The sequence below is a fragment of the Salvelinus fontinalis genome, chromosome 6 (genome assembly GCF_029448725.1).
Source record: "Salvelinus fontinalis isolate EN_2023a chromosome 6, ASM2944872v1, whole genome shotgun sequence".
Classification (NCBI taxonomy): domain Eukaryota; kingdom Metazoa; phylum Chordata; class Actinopteri; order Salmoniformes; family Salmonidae; genus Salvelinus; species Salvelinus fontinalis.
The window spans coordinates 76882690-76903584 of NC_074670.1; the positions used below are offsets into that span (position 1 = coordinate 76882690).

Genomic DNA, 20895 nt, shown 5'->3' on the forward strand with positions numbered 1-20895 from the left:
ATAACTAATTTATTCAGCGTAACATTGATGTGGCAACTCTCTTATGCTCTGCTATTGCACGATTCTAATTTGTACATAGGTCACAAATTAAGCTATCCCCAGTAAAATTGGAGCACAATTCATGAGCCCGCCTCCTGCACTGCTCACACCTAATCCAGTCCCCACCTGTGACTGAAAACAGGGGGAGAGATGCCAATTGAAAAGCTTTTTTTTAACGTAGCTAGCTATCTAGCTATATGACATAAAATGCTGTGTAAAATAGCTAAAATGCTATAAGTAACATTAACTGTTACTTGTCTAAAAAAAAAAAAAATAATATCAGTCACTGGTGGATACATTTACAACTGCAATTAAGTTACGTTTTCTTTTTGATGTATTTTACCTCAGACGATCTGGTAGTAAGGTTGCTAGCTAGCACCCCTAACAGTTTATACTAACTAGATCGCTGGCTAGCATTTACTGCTAGTGAAGTTGCTAGATAGCAAGTTCGCATAAACTAGTGCTAACTGGGATAGTCATTGTCTAAAATGACAGGTAAAAACACATTCATAATCATAAACCTAAAAATAAATCCAGTTTGGGGGGAGGGGGGACTGCTCAACACACTCATTCAACATATTACTAGTTTACAAAAAAATTATAGACATTGTTCTCTCTAAACAAGGGTATTATTTAGCTTAAGGCTTTCCTACTTGTATATTTAAAAAAAACAATTATAGATCTAACTTCATTGGCATATATCTACAACTTGATCAATTTACCACAAATTAGTTGTGTTGAAATATCTCCAAAAGTTGTGATGTCATAAAGGACATTTTTGTTGAGCAAGAGCAGTGGCAGGTAGGGAAGTGTTGTGGAAATAATTTGGTGACATCTTGTGGAATTACAGGGGGGGGTGGGGCAGTTACCCCTTAGTACCTTACAGTGCAAACAATAAAGCAAGGTATGAATTTAGCGACTTTTACTGCCATCTAGTGGTCTGTTTTGGGAGCACAGATGACTCATTCTCACTCAGAAGTAGGACAAAGCATCAGCTGGTTAGTCATTGCTAATAGAGGTGACATTGGACTCTAGCGCAGGGTTTCACAAAGTCGGTCCTGGGGGGCTTGTACTCGATGAATTAAGGTCTCTAATTAGTAAAGAACTCCCCTCACCTGGTAGGTCTTAGTAAGGAACTCCCCTCACCTGGTAGGTCTTAGTAAGGAACTCCCCTCACCTGGTAGGTCTTAGTAAAGATCTCCCCTCACCTGGTTGTCTAGGTCTTAGTAAGGAACTCCCCTCACATGGTAGGTCTTAGTAAAGAACTCCCCTCACCTGGTAGGTCTTAGTAAAGAACTCCCCTCACCTGGTAGGTCTTAGTAAAGAACTCCCCTCACCTGGTAGGTCTTAGTAAAGATCTCCCCTCACCTGGTTGTCTAGGTCTTAGTAAGGAACTCCCCTCACATGGTAGGTCTTAGTAAAGAACTCCCCTCACCTGGTTGTCTAGGTCTTAGTAAAGAACTCCCCTCACCTGGTAGGTCTTAGTAAAGAACTCCCCTCACCTGGTAGGTCTTAGTAAAGAACTCCCCTCACCTGGTAGGTCTTAGTAAGGAACTCCCATCACCTGGTTGTCTAGATCTTAGTAAGGAACTCCCCTCACCTGGTAGGTCTTAGTAAACTCCCCTCACCTGGTTGTCTAGGTCTTAGTAAAGAACTCCGCTCACCTGGTAGGTCTTAGTAAAGAACTCCCCTCACCTGGTTGTCTGGGTCTTAGTAAAGAACTTCCCTCGACTGGTTGTCTGGTTCTCAGTAAGGAATGCCCCTCACCTGGTTGTCTAGGTCTTAGTAAAGAACTTCCCTCACCTGGTAGGTCTTAGTAAAGAACTTCCCTCACCTGGTTGTCTAGGTCTTAATTGAAAGGAAAAAAACAAAATACCACAGACAATGAGTTTGACACCCCTGCTCTAGTGTCTAGGCAAATATCTGTCCTTATAATACCTGGGACATACGCTGCGTTCAAGACAACTGGGAACTCGGAAATCTCAGTTTTCTAACTTCAGTGCCTTCAAGACAACTGGGAACTCAGGAAAAAAACAAGCTCAAACTGTCAAAAATCATTTTGAATATGAATCCAACTCGAAAACTTGGGCATCTTTCTATCACTAACGTAATCATTTGACCTTGTCGACCTTGTATTTACTGTACTCTATACCATCTACTGCATCTTGCCTATGCCGTTCGGCCATCGCTCATCCATATATTTTTATGTACATATTCTTATTCATTCCTTTACACTTGTGTGTATAAGGTAGTTGTTGTGAAATTGTTAGATTACTTGTTAGATATTACTGCACGGTCAGAACTAAAAGCACAAGCATTCTGCTACACTCACATTAACATCTGCTAACCAGGTGTACGTGACAAATAAAATTGTATTTGATCAAGGGGCAAAGTCGTTCTGAAAGTCAAAGGTCACACTTGCCTCTGTGCCACGCAGAGCTCCTAAGAACCATACAGGACAAAGCAATGAAGGAACAAATTCAATCTTTATTATATAGCGGAGGCTGCAAAACAGAAAGTTATCTAAAACAAGGGATGTCATTTTGTACAGGTGTTCCTCTGTTCATCTGAAATAGGTTTTACTCAACGAATGGACAGGTGAGTGACAGAAAAGCTATTTGCTGGGGGTGAAATATACAGTGCATTCAGAAAGTATTTCAGACCCCTTAACTTTTCCCACATTTTGTTACATTACAGCCTTATTTTAAAATGGATTTCCTCCAGATATGACGCTTGGCATTCAGGCCAAAGAGTTCAATCTTGGTTTCATCAGACCAGAGAACCTTGATTCTCATGGTCTGAGAGACCTTAAGGTGCATTTGGAAAAGTCGTCATGTGCCTTGTATTGTGAAATGGCTTCCGTCCGGCAACACTACCATAAATGCCTGATTGGTGGACTGCTGCAGAGAAGGTGGTCCTTCTGGAAGGCGCTCCCATCTTTACAGAGGAACTCTAGAGCTCTGTCAGAGTGACCATTGGGTTCTTGGTCACCTCCCTGACCAAGGCCCTTCTCCCCCGATTGCTCAGTTTGGCCAGGCCGCCAGCTCTAGGAAGAGTCTTGGTGGTTCCAAACTTGTGCCTCGGCACAATCCTGTCTTGGAGCTCTAGGACAATTCCTTCGACCTTATGGCTTGGTTTTTGCTCCGACGTCATCTGTTGGACCATATATAGACAGGTGTGTGCCTTTCCAAATCATGTCCAATCAATTGAATTTACCACAGGTGGACTCCCAAGTTGTTGAAACATCTCAAGGATGTTAAATGAAAACAGGATGCACCTGAGCTCAATTTCAAGCCTCATAGCAAAGGGTCTGACTACTTACGTAAATAGGGTATTTGTTATAATTTTATTTTTTTGTGTGCAAAAATGTCTTATTTTTTTCTCTTCACTTTGTCATTATGCGGTATTGTAATGTCATTATGTGGTGTTGTGTGTAGATTGACGAGGAAGAAAATGTATGTAATCCATTTTAGAATAAGGCTGTAACGTAACAAAATGTGGAAAAAGCCAAGGGGTCTGAATCCTATGAGTGCAGCGTACCACAGAATGCTGTAGTTTGTCAGTGTCATGATAAACATTAAATACAAAAAGTGCAAAGAGAAAGAAGAATTCAATTCCTTCCAGCGCCCAACCAACTTTGAAAACAATGATTTAAAATTCACACACAAAAAAAAAGCCATTGAATTTCTGTTAGAAAAATGTTCACAACATAACATGTTTACTGCAACCTTCCAGTTTGAGGCCATGCCGAGTTAAATTTACCAAAACTTTTCTATACTATAATTATGTTCCTACCACAAGGGTTACATTTAAGCCTTAATCTCAGCAGATTAATTCATTCAAAGCAGATCTTTTTCCTGACAAAACCAGCAGGTACTATGAGACTGTCTGCTTCCAAAATGGCACCCTATTACTATATAGTACACTGTAATCTTTACAATGAAGAATCATTTTCAGAGATAAATACAACATCATGCACAGAGAGAGAAGGAACTGGTTCCATGGACTGTGGTGGGTGTCGGTTGTGTGGTCTTCTTTAAAGATGAATGTGACATTTTTTCCCCCATTTTGCATTGTGAAATTATGGCACACATTTTGGTCCATGGATTGATGGATGCTTACTTTGTCACAACTCTATACCGATGGTTGGTTACTCCCTTCTCCCACATCTTCACTAAGAAGAATCTATAGCAATACTTCACAGGCATTGGGATCTTTTACAGGAAGTAGTCAGGAGTGCGGCGGGTCACATGGGGTTCACCTCTGCGAGGGGCGGGGTCGAACTGAAGGCTGGAATAGAAACACAGACAGTCACATATCTGATACGAGGCCTTGGAGCGACGTTACAACTAATAGAGGGTTCGCTTCTTTTCATCAATCAAGATGAGAAAAGGAAGCTTGCTAACTCATTTATCTACTCGTTACAATTTCCAATGTATGGAGTTTAACAATAAAGCTAAAGTAAAGAATTGTCAAGGGGAATTTTATTCTGAAGTGAATACTTATATTTTGAAGTGATTACTTACAAGGAGTACTTGAGTGTGTCATCCAGCTCCATGATGGCAGCCTGGTTTCCACAGCGATAGCAGTAATTGGGTGCACTGAAGATAGTCACCACGTTGCGGTCATGGCACCAGTTATAACCCTGTCAAAACAAACACTCAGTAAACCAGAGGTACATCTAGGAATAAGACAATCTAAAACATGAAATCATGCAAATACAAAAAGACGGTCTGCATTTTGGTATAAAAATATATAATTTCCAGCACTTAAAAACATGCCACTGTACCTCCATGACCAGCTGGTGAGCTCTGGAGACCAGGGTGAGTCCGTTCGCATGGTTGAAGGTCTCCGAGATGTCTTGTCCAAAGGTGTAGCCGGCACCGCGGGGAGAGATGCCCCAGCCGCCCCGGTCATCGGGGTCTGACCACAGCAGGTCACACATCGGACCCTGGAAGAGGGAGACAGTGGCCATGTTAGTAAGGTCAACAATACAGTGAACACCACATGATGTGAATAAGGTGGCCATATTGGTGAGGTCAGGCTGCAACACAGAGTGTCACCACATGATTTTATCAAAGGTGTTTGCTAAGTGCATATTACAACTGTGAGACGAGTAGTGACTGGTTGGCCAGAAGTCCATGGAACAGATTAAACATCTGCTATACAACGTCAGGGCTTACAGACTCCAGTGGTTGAATATCCACACTATGAAGACGCTGAACAACTGGAAACTCTTCACTCTACATGAACTGAACAAAGCAGGGATTTCCTGGCTAGAGGCAAAAGCTGTCACATAGAAGTGAGTGAGGTGGAGAGCAGGGTGGACGCCCTATGCTCCCAAGGGACCAAGAGGTTGAAGTCAAGTAAGTCAATATTATGAAACAACATACTGGGCATGCATTCTAACTAGCATGGTAATATGAAGATTGGACGTCGTTTCTAGGAACGTGGAAGTGAGCTGACCTCATGAGGAACTTCCTGTAAGCGATCCAGCGCTCTGATGTGTTCCAATGTGTCTATTGAGGGGGACAGTCCACCGTGGAGACAGAAGATCTGCAGAGGAACAACAAGTCAATTAGGACATTTCCATCTAAAATGTGTAAGAACGAATCAAATCATTAAGGCTGAAAATACCATCTAACACTGTGTTGGGTTGTAGGTTTAAATTTTTTTTACATCTGTATTGTACAGCACATTGCTGCTGAATTGCATGGTCATGTAATAACAGTAGTGATCAAGGAAGAGACCTCTCCAACCACGGTGCAGGAATTGAGGAGCAAACTGAAGGAGAGGAGATTCAATAACACGGACAATAGAATTAAAAAAAAAAAAAAAAAATTGTTGCTTAAAGTAGAACCAATGCGGTCCGGCGTTCATCCTTCATCATGGTTTTTGATGAAGGTCAAAAGCCGAAAATAGTTGGTTCTATTTGTAGCAATAAAAAAAAAAAAAAGCTTTTTATTGAATTCCATTGTCCCCTTTGATGCTGAATCTCCTCTCCTCCATAACAGAGATCCTAATAGTACAAGAGTTTCATATAGCGCTCTTCAAGGATCCAAGCAAAGACACTTGTGTAATGCACTAATAAATACATAAGTGATACATTAAAATATGTCACTTTTTTTGGGGGGCAACACGACCAAATTCACATAGAAGTGAGTTATAGAGCTGTTTTTCTCATTGAAACCATGCCTAAGAAGTGGTAGATCTGTTCTGTGTGCACCATTTCTACGCTTCCCGTTCTTAAGTTTCGACTGTGCGCCTTTTACTGTCGGTTTTGATTCGCTTCAAACAGCAAAAAAAAAAAAAAAACTATATTTTTGGTTATGGAAAATATATTTCACAGTAGTTTAGATGGTACGATGATTCTCTACACAACGGCCTGCTGGTTTTGTTACATAAACTGAAACTAGGCAAACTGCCATTTCATGGTTGCAAAGAATTCTAACAGAGTGATTTCTGCATAATGCACCTTAAACAACTAATATCTCACCTGGTTATCTACCAGTGCAGTTAGGGGCAGATAATCAAATAAGTCTGTGAAGTACTTCCAGACGTTGGCGTTTCCATATTTCCTTAAACACTCGTCGTAGAAGCCGTACACCTGGGTGATCTGTCTGCTCTCGTGGTTCCCTCGAAGGATTGTGATTCGCTCACGGTACCGAACCTGGAAAAACAAAAACAATTATTAACACATCTCTGGATAGGACAAAAAGCGCATAACAAGACATTACATTCAAAGTGACTGCATCTTCTGTTCTCGCGTCAACCAGACATGGTTAAAGGTTGACGACGACATTTACAGTAGCAGCAATGAATCTTATCCTGTGTTATATCAGTAGGCTGTCCTCCCTGTAGACCTACTGGCCTCCACCACCAGTTTGAGTTTTAGCCTTGTTGCGGTTTTTCCCTGTGCAAAATACACTAAGCAATATCAGAAAGGAATCAGCCGAAGCTATTTTAGAGTACACTCTGAAACAGGAATGGGCAACTGGCGAGCCACAGGCATTTTGTAGGTCCCGTGTATCAATAGGAACTCAGTCAGGGTCTCAACTTACTGTTGAGAATTACAATAATCAAGCTTCAATTAAAAACAAAATGGTGGTCGTGCATCAGCAGTTTCTCTCTTGTTATGTGTCACTAACAGTCACTCAATTAATCCATGCAAGCTAAAAAAAAAAAATTGATTGGTAAGTTAGCTGACTAGGCGATCTAAACTTGTATTAACCATGGCCGAACACCGTCCAGGGGCCATTTCTGTCAACCCTATGGCAAAATTGCATGAAATTACTTAGAAGAATTAATTCTGAGTCATCAGGCAAATCCACTGCAGCCCCTCATGATGAAATCAGATGTTGGGGGGGGGGGGCGCCCACCCCCATTAAAGTTGCCCTTTCCTGCTCTAAAACATTTGTCTATGTTTACCTTGAGAGATACTAGGAGGCTAACTGTCTCTACAGAGTAGTAGCCCCTGTCCACATAGTCTCCCATGAAGAGGTAGTTGGTGTCCGGAGACTTCCCTCCGATTTTAAACAGCTCCACCAAGTCATGGAACTGGCCGTGGACATCTCCGCACACGGTGACCGGACATCTCACCTCCTGCACGTTAGACTCCTTCGTCAGGATCTCTTTGGCCTGAGAAGGAAATGAGACATAAGAGTTTGGGGTTAGGAATTTAAACACAGGATGGGGGAAATCGGGTATACAGAGGGGAAGAGCGGGAGTTCGGGTCTGTGTATGTTATTTCTTGTTTGAGTACTATATTTATAAAATGCATACATATTTTTAAGCTCTAACTATATACGGTAGTTGATACCCAAGGGGCACACTTGGAAATTAAACTGCAACAAGCCAGAACGGAGCGTAAGAACATCAAGGACATCAAGCTGAAATTTACAAACGCATTCATATAAAAATACAACATCACTGCTATTCAGTCAATGCATGTCAGCCAACCCCACAGTGGATGTAATAGCAATAGGCTCCGCCGCCATTTTCAGAATAATGTCGCTAGCTAGTAAGTAACTAACTAGCAGTAACAAACAATAGCCGGTGGGGAAATTAACCGTACTCGGACCAATGAGCAATTTAAGATAGACAGCTAGCATTAGCTAACTGTTAAACAACTAACACAGCAAATATTAGCTAAGCTAGTTTTCCGGGCAAGGGCTTGCAATATCATTCGAATTAAACGGGTTAAAATTACCTTTTCGCAAAGGGCTTTGACTTGATTTTCCGAGAGCTGCTTGCATTCGCCGAGTTGCTCAATCCACCCATCCAATTCCTTAGTGAATGACTTGTCGTCCATGTCTGGTTATATTTCAGCTAGCAAACGACCTAGTTAGGTTACCTATTGAAAACTAATTTAGCTAATGCGTTCTCGTCATTCGCACTCTTTTTGCTTTCGTCGAAAATGAATGCACGAGCTAGCTAGGTCACCGACACTGCTTAAAATTGGTTCAACCTCCCTACTAGCTAGCTACTCGTTAAAAATAAGCGCTGCATGCGCCTCGATATCCTGTTTATCTGAAATAGCTAAAGAAATGCGTGGTACAGCCGCAGTTGCAGAAAACTGGCTCTGTATGAAATTCCGTGGACCCAACCCTGCTTCTTCACCGAGCAACAATCAATGAGAGAGTTCTATTACACTGGCCCGGGATGAACAGGGAAACGCTCCCTCACATCATCAGGCGAAACCGGGGAGGGAGGAGCGCAATACTCAAATCAAACATTACTCTGCGTCTCTCTGTCAGGATGTCAACAAGGCAGCATGGTGCATCGTCCAGTACATACATCTCTTTTCCATAAAATAAATGTTTGAATTTTCAAACTACGATTGGGAAGGCAGATACATCATTTTTTGTATCACTTTTGCATGTGAAAACACAGAATCCAACTCATCCCTCCACAACGTGTTTAATTACGTCACTTTTGTTTTGAGCCGACTTCGCGGGCGGCCAGAGCTGGGCACCTGGCTCACGCTCGGGAGCCAGCCCGGTTCCAAAACAAATGCAATCACTTTTCACCCATTCAAATTTCTCACACCGGGGTAACCCGAGTCAGATAAACGAAATCCCCCGGTCTTGCTGCGTTTACGTCATTGGTCGACGTACCTCACCCGTCCCCTTCATCTGGGCTTTGCTGCCACCGTGTGGTTGCGAATGAGAACTACAATGTGCTCTCGGTATTAAAATAATAAATCTATCACAATAAATACCATGAATATTGTGGATAATAGTGTGAATAGATCTACTACTATTCAAATGCACATGACTACTGTGCATGCAGGTTATCAAGCTGAAATAAATGGTATAAAAAATATATAATAATTCACAGAGAATAAATACAACGGACTGGCAGGATGCAAAAGCAACAATCCAGAATTTTAAGCGGCTTCTAATGTTTATGACACACGCATGCGCATTGAGGTTCACCCTAGTCAGCGGTATGAGAAATGGTCCATGCAATCCTGGTTCCTTGAGACGTCCCAAATCCGAGGTTACTCCATTGAATTTTACATTTTAAATGGTTAAGGTAAGAATTGAGGTTATGGTTAAGGTTAGGGAACTGTAGTAGGGGTTAAGGTTAGGGTTTAGGATAGCGACGTCCCCAAGGTACCCGGGTGGCACTTCCCAGGAAAAAATGGAAGCACTTTTGAGGCAAGGAGGACAGCAGGTAAGACGTTCAATATTTAACGTTTATTTTCTGTTGTAAAATAACATATAGTTAGCTGAACCTCTTCACTTAAACCCTAGGTACATCGTCACTTTGAAATCGGTGCAGCTCGCGTCCACGAAGACTTATGTTTTGACCAGTCATTAGTTTTGACAGACCTGCCTGACACTATAGCAGTAACAAAACTAATTGAATGAATGATCAAGCTTGATACAATGTAACAACCAGTGTTAGGGAAGCTACTCTGAAAATGTACTTTACTAAGCTACCAATTACTCCAAACTGGAATAAGTTAAGTTACACTAAAGTTACCCATAAGAAAAATATAGTTTACTACTATAAAGTTACTTTGAAAAAGTATTTCACTACATCCAAACTACTTCGTGAAAAATTATCATATCTAAAATGTAATTGACTACAAATTGCAAGAATATTATCACTCAAAAGTCAGATGTTAACAGAAAGTGTAATTCAGCCTATTAAACACAAAAACGATGTTTCAAGTGAGAATTAGAAAGGTCTGATGCTGAAAACACCACTACATGGCAAAAAAATAATGAACTACTGAAAACAGTATCAATATTTGAATTTAGTTAAACTACCACCAAGATACTGCAAAATGTAATGAAATTACTAGTTGAACTATTTGTAGTTCACTACTCCCCAACACTGGTAACAACCAACACATCTACAGTTAATGGGTTTCTACGCCTAGTTTCTCAGTAAAATGTAATTTACAGGTTTTATATTTACAGGGCTTGATCATTTGCAGATGAATGATTTGCATGTATTTGACATTTTCTTAATCCTGTGTCTCTTTCCCAGCCTCTGGATGCTGCCAACCTCAAAGACCTGAGAGTTGCTCTGAATGGCATCTTGGCCAAAGGAAAGACGCTCAAGCTGGAGACTAAGGTAGGAACTAGGAACTCCCAGAGGATACTACTGAATAGCTAATACTAAATATACGTAACACCAAGCCACAGTGGATGAAAGAATAATGGAATCACTGTCCACCTACAGAATCAGAAACGTTGACATTTTAGGGGTTACATTTCTTGTTACTCCTGACTAAAATCCTCACCATAAAGTCTGTGAAATATAGTGATTAATATAGTGATTATGAGCTGGTTTGTACATGCTGCTTCAAGTCTTAATGTCTTCTCTGTTCTCTCTCTACCCAGCCTGACTCCCTCCATCCTGGGTGGAATGACAGTCAGCGTCAGGGACAAGTATGTCGACATGTTTACCAAGACAAAGATCCAGAAATGGACCAAGATCATTAGGGAGACCTAATAATTGGCATAGGGTTGTGTCCCAAATGACACCATACTCCCTACAGTATGTAGAGCTATTAAGGGCTACGAGACCAGGCTGAGGGAATAGGGTGCCATTTGGGGGTATTTTTTTTGTTTTAAACATTTTGCTTATTCAACTGGACCGAAGTCCTGTGAACTCAATAGGGAATGAATGACTAGTGGAACAATGCTACGGGGAAATGCCTTACCTATGTGTATTATTGCTTCCCAGCTTTAAGCTTAACAGTACAAAGTATTACAGTAAATTTAGTCTTTCTGTTGTCATGTTTGATTTAATTTATTAGAATCCCTGTTAGTCAACGCCGATGGCGACAGCTAGTCTTACTGGGGTCTGAAACATAACGAAAAATACATTACAGACAAAAGACTTTACAATTTACATACATTTAAAAACATGAACATATAGTGTATCTATCAGTTCCACATACATGTCAGTTCATACACTCAACAAGTAGGTCACGTGTCAGTTCATACACACAACATGTAGGTCACATGTCAGTTCATACACACAACATGTAGGTCACATGTCAGTTCATACACACAACAAGTAGATCACATGTCAGTTCATACACACAACCAGTAGGTCACATGTCAGTTCATACACACAACAAGTAGATCATATGTCAGTTCATACACACAACCAGTAGGTCACATATGTCAGTTCATACACGCAACATGTAGGTCACGTGTCAGTTCATACACACAACAACATTTACATTTACATTTAAGTCATTTAGCAGACGCTCTTATCCAGAGCGACTTACAAATTGGTGCATTCACCTTATGACATCCACCTAGATCACATGTCAGTTCATACACACAACATGTAGCTCATATTAAATATGATGTATTATTAAAAAAACACTGGATTTGTCTGTTTTTGGGAGTTTATTTGTAGCCAGAGCGAAGCTAGTTGATTTGTAGCTTCGTTAAGCTTTTGTGAGACTAGTAGCCTCGTAAAGCCAGAGCGAGGCTAGTTGATTTGTAGCCTCGTAAAGAGTGAGGCTAGTTGATTTGTAGCCTCGTAAAGAGTGAGGCTAGTTGATTTGTGGATGCAGTCAAAGAAATGTGTGTAGAAAATATTGCACAAAAATATTTGTTTACAGTTTCACAGAGGAAAACTGCTGTTTGACAATCAGACAGTGAAGAACTAGCGATGTGACTGAAATGTGAATATGTATGAAACTGTACAGAAAAACTGATGTGAGTTCTGTAAATTAGATTGCTTTCCCACTAACGTCAGGTCAAATGTAGTTATGTTACACGGTTTAGTAGATCAAGCAAGTTTTTAATCCTGTACTTAATGTTTGTCATTGTTATACTACCACCTACTGAAAGTACAGTATTGATAAACCTCTGTTTATAAAGGTTCCGACTAGTTACCACAGCCGCAAAGTCAAAATTACCTATATCGTAAAATGTTATGAAAACACAAATTAGCTTTTTGGTCTTAATATGAGGTTACGGTTAGGCATAAGGTTAGCAGTGTGGTTACTGTTAGGTTTAATTGTTAAGGTTTAAAATCCCATTTTAGGAAGAGACGTAAAAATAGGCGGGGTTTATGACTGGCTGTCACTAGTGACGCCCGTTTCTAAAACTGTTTCAAAACTGTTAACTCATTTCCTGGACGCAATGTCCACGATTTCAAAACAAAGGTTACAAACAAAATACACCATATCCTATATTCTTGATCGAAATTATGACTGGATTACATGCCATTTTTTATTATATTAAATGTCTTTATAGGGCTGCTAGGTTTCCTTAAAGTCTGGCGCGCCTGCGCTTTGAGCCCCTCCTATTTTATAAAAGAAAAAAAACTGAGGAAAATGGCTGCCTTTCTCGTTTAAACCTCTGTCCTAGAAGAATAAATAAATATGAAATACCCGGCGCATAATGTCATCCAGGATCAAGTTAATATCCATGGAATATAAGGCGTAGAATACATGCGTTTTTAGGATGTTATGGCGGTCAAGAATGGAAAATATGTTTCATATTTAACCCTTTGCATTCTATGATCCGCCTACAAATGAGGTTTGTGTTTTTTTAATGTTCTCAAAATGTACTTGCAAATTCAGCCGTTTTCTTCGTGGTATTTCGTTGTAGTAGCGCCCATTGTCCCATTTATACAGCTGTTGTATTATTGGGTTGTAAACGCATAATAGCGAGACACTACGTTGCGTATTGTATTAACACCGCCGATATGGTTTTGCAACAATAGCCTGTTCTAATTAATAATGTTGGACAAGATGTTTGCACATAGAATAGATACTTTATAACATATGCATTACATAGTGATGTGCATCACCAACTTAGGTTCTTATTGTGTGTGTGTGTTTATGTGCATGCTCGTAAGTCTGTGTCACACCTACCAATTCAATGACTCTAAACCTGTTTCCCTTTCATTTGTACCCCTCAACAGAAAATGATGCACCAAGTCACTAGCAGCAGCAATGACTATTGCATGAGTGGCCTTGCAGAGGAATGTCAACACCCAACCAGCCACTTTGACTTATGTAGCTCGCAATCCAACAAATTCTACCCTTCGCCCCCACCCCCTACTCTACAGCTACCCCACCCAAACCTGCACAAGCCCATGCCCTGTCAAATGCAACAAGAGACCCAGAATGAGTTCCACCCTCAGGCAGTGAGGATCCAAGGGCCCGGTGAGGCTCCAACTGGGCCAGAGAGCTCCAAGAAAAAGAAAGGAAGTGTCGTCAAGTCCGGCCGTAGAGGGAGACCCTCGGGGACCACTAAGTCAGCCGGTTACCGGACAAGCACCGGACGTCCGTTGGGGACCACGAAAGCTGCGGGGTTCAAGACCAGTCCCGGCAGGCCCTTGGGTACGACCAAAGCGGCGGGCTACAAGGTTAGCCCTGGCAGGCCTCCTGGTAGCATCAAGACTCTGGCTCGGCTGAAGAAACTGGAGTACGGGAGCTGTGATGGTACCAAGAAACTAGACTTCAGTAACTGCGTCGGCGGAGCAAAGAAACTGGACTATGCCAGTTTCGAAGTGGCACCTTTCCCTTACACCCTGATGCAGAAACGAGGCTCGCGTGAGCCTACTGGCAAAGTGGAAGAAACTAACGAGTAGTTCTGCCTTCGTCTCGTATCTATTGTCTAGAAATCATATTTGAGTGCTTGTCCTAAAGGATGTTGATGACCAGAAGGGACTCATGTAGCCAAAATTTTGGTTGACTTTTGGATATGTCTGGCACTGGTTATTAACGAATGGCTCCTCCTCTCTTAATTGTACTCTGCTGATATTGTCACCATTTAATCTGTCTCTATCCAAAGACTAAAATCGCTCTCTTTATTTCAATAAGTTTGTTATCTTATTTTACCGAAATTGCATGATAAGGCATATAATAAATACAGTCAATATACTTTAGCTAAACAGGAATGAGAGAAATAGCCTACTATTCATCATAATCTGGTCAAATGCTCGCTGTCTGGAGAAGGGTTGATGTGTTGTTTAAATGTTTTAATATCTGACTTTCATTCATCTGTTTATTTTATGCTCTGATATAATGTGCTTTTATCATTAGTAGTTTGCTTGTCCTCCTGATGTTTTCCACATTGAAAATGCATCTGAGTAGAAAACAACACAAAACACACTAGCAAAACATGAATCTTAGTAGGAAACAACACAAAACACACTAGCAAAACATGAATCTTAGTAGGAAACAACACAAAACACACTAGCAAAACATGAATCTTAGTAGGAAACAACACAAAACACACTAGCAAAACATGAATCTGAGTAGAAAACGACACAAAACACACTAGCAAAACATGAATCTTAGTAGGAAACAACACAAAACACACTAGCAAAACATGAATCTGAGTAGAAAACAACACAAAACACACTAGCAAAACATGAATCTTAGTAGAAAACAACACAAAACACACTAGCAAAACATGAATCTTAGTAGGAAACAACACAAAACACTAGCAAAACATGAATCTTAGTAGGTAACAACACAAAACACACTAGCAAAACATGAATCTTAGTAGAAAACAACACAAAACACACTAGCAAAACATGAATCTTAGTAGAAAACAACACAAAACACACTAGCAAAACATGAATCTTAGTAGGAAACACAAAACACACTAGCAAAACATGAATCCTAAGCTTCTCCCAGAGTGCATTTGGCAGTGTTTGTGTCTTTTGTGTTGTATGGTATGACATATTTTTTATTTGTATTTATACATAGCATATTTATACACAGGATTTCATGCAATATAACATTGTTACAACACGTTTTCTGAAATTTTGCTTGAACTTTTGGGCCTCCCGAGTGGCGCAGCGGTCTAAGGCACACCACCGCAGTGCTAGAGGGGTCACTTCAGACCCGAGTTCGATCCCGGGCTGTATCACAACCGGCCGTGATCGGGAGTCCCAAAGGGCGGTGCACAATTGGCCCAGCGTCGTCCAGGTTAGGGGAGGATTTGGCCAGGGTAGGCCGTCATTGTAAATAAGAATTTGTTCTTAACGGACTTGCCTAGTTAAATAAAGGTTAAAAAAAATAAACTGACGAGAACACAGTGCATCTGAAAACTTCTCATAATACTTATTTGACAACAAAGGAATTGTTGTTTCTAACCCTTTGTGAATATTAATGGTTTTGTCTTCTCAATGTACTGTATTATCCGTTATTCTTTGTTCTCACAAGTTAACTATCAAGTCAAAAAAGCAAACCCAGAATGGTGTTGAGTAGGAACTATCATTTTAACCAACGGAGAAAAAATGCTATGTGGTGGATTATGTGAAAACGATAAGATAGTTTTTTGTATGTGGGACCAAAAATTAAAGTGAAATGGTCATTCCAAAATGATATTGTCTTGACTGTCACTGATATTTTAATATTGTAGTGTATAAACAACAGTGTAGATCATTTCCATTTGTAAAGTGCAGACAAACAAATCTATATCTTATCATATCATGGGGTCCAGGTCCCCCTATGAGCCAGTGGACCCCATAACACCCCACAGTGTTATAAAACACTGATTGCATGTCCAACCACTCTAAAATACATATAAGGAATACTGTTTTAATCCTGATATTCGCATCCTATAATAATTTTTCTAAGAAGATTTACGTACATAAACCTGGGTATTGTGTCTTACATAGGCCTAGAATTACATATGGCCTGTGTTGTGAATCTCATAGAACTGAGAAACCAATATTGAATGAGGAAAAAAAGAACAACACATTTAACTATAATTTCAAAATAAAAACAATGTGGGCCACTTCGAGAAAAAAAAATCTAAACTCATTTTCTTATTTTTGTCCTCTGACATTGTATGTTCATTCTCTTCGCCCTACGTTCTGAGTGACGGCCTCATAAGGTTACAAATCTACAGATTGGTCATCAATGAAGAGCAGCCGAGGCAAATATCCTATCAGGTAATATGATTAATTAGAATTGGCTATACAACAATGTCTGTAGCCTATTTGACAACTGTCATTTCGATGTAGCAGTGATGGGTATTGTGCGAAGCGAGTTTATTACAGTAGCAATAGGGCACGACTGCAAGTATGGCGAGCCTTTTGTGTGGCCACTATGCAAGGCGTATTCTTCTCTTTATAGGCTGCTGTCATTGTTATTTTTAATGCGAATTTATTGCAGGATACGCGGGAAAAAAACAGATAAGCATTTAGCCGAATTAACAATATTATATTACATTGCACCTCATTGACATGGCGTCCAGGGGTCCGACTTTAGTTAGGGCTTTGCCCCCACCATTGACATGTGTATTGCTGCCAACATGGCCTATTTTCTCTGCTGTCAGGCAATATGGCGCATAGTCTATTATAAAACTTTGACTAGGCCGCATCCGCTTGCGCTGTTTTCCAGTCGACCACATTCGAACTATTGATCCGTGTTCGTTGTGGTCACAGATTCATCTCTCTCTCCAACCTCTCTGCTATCCAAAATGGAGGAAGCAAGTTACGCCTTTGTTGGGATAAGGAAACCAATGGCGCAATGGTTTATCAGTGTGACATACCTTCCACTCACATAACCCCATAATAAATAGTATTTATCAAGCCAAGGGTTTCGTGTATGTTGACTAAAACACATGAGGGGATATAGTAGCCTACATCCTACATCTGGATTTGTCAGTGTGACTGTAGACCAGTGTTCTCTAGTGACTGAGGACTGATAGGTTGAGAGAGTGCCCCGGCCCGATGTGCTGTGATCCGCGGCTACGCAGACGGGGGGGGTTGGGTGGCTGTGCGGATTGGTTGCTCAGCTCTGCTCGCCAACACAGCCAGTCCGTCTAGCAGGGCTTGTTTTAACATAACTAGAGGGGCATTTCGACAGCCCGCAAAACAACCATGTAGTAAAAATGATATTGTAATTGCTAGGGACTAAGGTGGTGTACGCTACACTGACTTTTGATGCACTAAAATGGAAGGTTACATTTTTTTTGGTCTATTGGTGACTGTTTTGGAAAGGCCGCCGCTGGTGAGATAGGACAGGAGGTGAAGGGGAGAGAATGAGAGCTGTTGGTCTTTCTTGGCCTAGTGCTGCTGCTACTGCTGGGATTGTGCAGATCCGCTTTCACAATTCGAAAAAAACACACGCTTCATGCCCCAATCTGAAAGACCCGCAGTTGGTTTTATTGTGACCGACCTCCAAATGGTAAGATTATTGCTTTTTTTAATACAGACGATGTTTTTAAACGTTTTGAACCGTCCTTTTGTGAGTTAGAATGGATGCTTCCTATGTCGGTTTATAGGCTCTGTGTAGGCTACTTGTGTGAGCCATTCTGTATGATGGCTTTGACTGTATTGACTCCCCTACAGACAGTCAGTTTGGCAGCGCGATCAATGTTGCACAGATCTATCATTTCAGTATTTGCGATCGTTCTATTTTGATAACAAAAACAGAACGAGTAGATATGATTTTATTGTGAACGGGGCAGAGCACACCGGTCGCTCGCTGGGTTTTCCTGATCTTTTTGTCTTCTCTGCTGCCACTACCGACGGCCTTCAGAGGGGAAGCCATGCAAATGTCGTATTATTACGTGTAGGCTATGCGGTAGTCTTTCTTTATGTTATTGTCGCGTGGAATGTGAGTTGTTATTTACACACAGACAGTATGGTGTAAATACATTCTGGTGTTTTTTTAACAATTGTTTTGTAACATTGTAGCTATTTCAAACAGTGCATGAGTCTGAACCATATGAATTGACCACACTGTAGCTTGATAGGAAAAACCTGCTTGTTTGCTAGAAGGTTTACCTCAACCACCCTAACCTGCATTTTCTTTTACAATGACAGGAAGGAGTCATGACAACATGAATTCTTCATACAGACGGGCTGTTCGGGGCGGCTCAGCTTCAGCCACATCTTACAGCTCAGGCCAGCCAGAGCTGAGGCCCCCCAATCGCCTCTCAGTTTCCGCCACTTCGTATAGAAACCAGTGCAACAGCAGCGCCAAGCGTGGCTCAACAGACAAACCTTCGACGGCCATGCAACTGTCAACCTCTGCCCTCAAACAGGCGCCTAGCTACGGGTATAACCAGGCAGAGAGGGAAAGGCCCCACTGCTACAGTCCTCTGCTGAGGCTCCAGGACCTCTCCACTATGGTACACAGATCTGGGTCTGATCTGGGACCCGGGCCCCAGCCCAAGGACCTTCATGCCAGGAACCATTTGCACTCTCACAGCCCAGTGGGAGGCTCTAGTTTTGGGGCTCCCCTGGTCCGACTGCCCCCCTCTACTGGTAACGAGGAGACAGAACCCTACGAGGATTCCATGCGGGATCAGAACGGTTTCTCTCCTGTCAGTTCTGATAGTTTGGAGCGCTGCTCCCCCATCCCCAATGGTTACCTGCATTTCGAGTCCACCTTGTTTGACAGTGGGGACAGGGAGGATGAGGACGAGGAGGATGATTTGGTACCTTTTCAACAACACTCTTCTAAGTCCGCCAGAGACAGAACGGTCACAGACTCTAACACCACTTCTGGTTCAGGGGTAGGCCATAACAGCACATACAAACCCTCTGTTCTCAACCTGATGTCCAAGAGTCTATCTGAACTGGACCCTACTCTGAGCCCCAGTGCTCTGCCTGACATGTCCATGGGAGATGGCTGGAGTATGGACCAGGACTCTGACAGTGACAGTGACAGTGAGATGACAGGAGACACACATGACAATGGTCTCATCTCACCTGTTGGAACCAACTCTAATGTGAGTTCCCTCTCTTACTGATGATGATGATGATGATGGTAATAATAATAATTCTCAGAGTAGATGGATCCTGGGTAGCTCTAAAAGATATCTGATCTAATCTGACGTTCACGTTATCTCCAGTTCTGTCAATACTGTGTAATCTCCTGGAACAGTATTTGTCAAGAAGATATTTTTTTATTTGGCGTACACTATATGCTGATCAACCATATAGGCTAGTTTTATATTAAACAAAATCATATTGATTTGATAACAGTATTTGTTTCACATTTGAATTTGAGATGCTAAAAAGAAATGTTGAACAACATATAATAAGATAGAAGAAATCCCTTTCACCATCAGAGTTTTGAACTGTCAAAGGGATGATCCTATATTTTTATGTATTTATTTATCTGTTATTTTATCAGGTAAGTTGACTGAGAACACGTTCTCATTTACAGCAACGACCTGGGGAATAGTTACAGGGGAGAGGAGCGGGATGAATGAGCCAATTGTAAATGTGTAATAAGTCCTTTGTTTATTTTTTTGTTCAGCCCAACAGCCCAAAGAAGAAGCCCCTCCCAGCAGTGCAGTACTTGGAGGGAGATCTGGTCTGGGCCAAGTTCAACCGCCGCCCCTGGTGGCCCTGTAGAGTTACCATAAATCCACTGGAGGGGATACACACACGCATGAAAGGTGGGAAGTTGTGTTATTGGTGTTGGATCTAAACGTATCACAGGATGGGTTTATTATTATGTCAGGGCATGAAGCATTGATTAAAAGTGGGAAGGAAGGGAAGCTGTCCTCTGGGTTCTATGGGGGAAGGAAGGGAAGCTCTCCTCTGGGTTCTGTGGGGGAAGGAAGTGAAGCTCTCCTCTTAGTTCTGTGGGGGAAGGAAGTGAAGCTCTCCTCTTGGTTCTGTGGGGGAAGGAAGTGAAGCTCTCCTCTTGGTTCTGTGGGGGAAGGAAGTGAAGCTCTCCTCTTGGTTCTGTGGAGGAAGGAAGTGAAGCTCTCCTCTTGGTTCTGTGGGGGAAGGAAGTGAAGCTCTCCTCTTGGTTCTGTGGGGGATATAACAGCTAGAGAGAAGAAATAACCACCTGGATCTAAAATGTGTTGTCCACAATCACTCCAAAGTTGACATAGTTTGTGGTATATAAGGGCATATAGTATGGGGGCATCCTCCGACAGTTATCTATAAACTACTTCAACTCAATGTATCAGCTCAGTTTGTCTTTGTGTAATGACAAACATTTAAACGCTTTTGAGTTTCTCCTTTAACATTTTGTATCCATGTTAAAACAAGTTGTCCGTTGTGTTTTCTGTTGTTCCAGTCCCCAGTCGTCGTCCTTGTCGTATGTATTACGTGGAGACTGTGGCGGAGATGGCAGACCATGCCTGGGTACCTGGGAAAGTTACCTACCCCTTCACAGGAGGAGAGCAGTTCACAGACCTGCCTGTGCTGAGACGGAGAGGGAAACAGAGGGAAAAGGACTACAAATACACAGTAACTGACCACAGACTGTCAACTCCTGTTGCTTTTCATTTAGATCGCATTGTGTGTTGCTGTTAGTAGAGATATGTTTAAAGTCACAAATCGCTTTTGTCGTTATAAAGGTGCAGAATAGTTTCATTGCGTGTCTCACAAAACATATCTGGAAGATTATACTCATACTATCTATTC

General features: G+C 41.5%; 3 protein-coding genes across 4 annotated transcripts in view; 2 read left to right on the plus strand and 1 right to left on the minus strand.

The window, feature by feature from the left end:
* Nucleotides 1–2506: 2506 nt before the first annotated feature.
* LOC129858468 (serine/threonine-protein phosphatase 2A catalytic subunit alpha isoform-like) lies at nucleotides 2507–8689 on the minus strand. Its single transcript, XM_055927726.1, has 7 exons — nucleotides 8249–8689; nucleotides 7468–7677; nucleotides 6536–6709; nucleotides 5506–5595; nucleotides 4829–4990; nucleotides 4566–4684; nucleotides 2507–4329 (listed from the first exon to the last, which is right to left on the minus strand). Exons 1-7 carry the CDS (start codon nucleotides 8348–8350, stop codon nucleotides 4257–4259), a joined length of 930 nt encoding a protein of 309 aa, XP_055783701.1. The 5' UTR covers nucleotides 8351–8689; the 3' UTR covers nucleotides 2507–4256.
* A 757-nt stretch (nucleotides 8690–9446) lies between these two features.
* Nucleotides 9447–15871, plus strand: LOC129858469 (UPF0461 protein C5orf24 homolog). The gene is made up of 4 exons (XM_055927727.1): nucleotides 9447–9717; nucleotides 10543–10629; nucleotides 10899–10946; nucleotides 13453–15871. Exons 1-4 carry the CDS (start codon nucleotides 9685–9687, stop codon nucleotides 14122–14124), a joined length of 840 nt encoding a protein of 279 aa, XP_055783702.1. The 5' UTR covers nucleotides 9447–9684; the 3' UTR covers nucleotides 14125–15871.
* A 484-nt stretch (nucleotides 15872–16355) lies between these two features.
* Nucleotides 16356–20895, plus strand: part of LOC129858467 (histone-lysine N-methyltransferase, H3 lysine-36 specific-like) — a 42519-nt gene continuing 37979 nt past the window's right edge. The window contains exons 1-4 of one of the 2 annotated variants that reach the window (XM_055927725.1): nucleotides 16356–16443; nucleotides 18325–19235; nucleotides 19769–19910; nucleotides 20546–20718. In XM_055927725.1, the coding sequence (XP_055783700.1) occupies nucleotides 18342–19235; nucleotides 19769–19910; nucleotides 20546–20718 (1209 nt within the window). In that variant the 5' untranslated portion in view covers nucleotides 16356–16443; nucleotides 18325–18341. Of the gene's footprint in view, nucleotides 16444–17245; nucleotides 17684–18324; nucleotides 19236–19768; nucleotides 19911–20545; nucleotides 20719–20895 lie in introns of those variants that run through there. The other variant, XM_055927724.1, reaches the window with a different exon arrangement.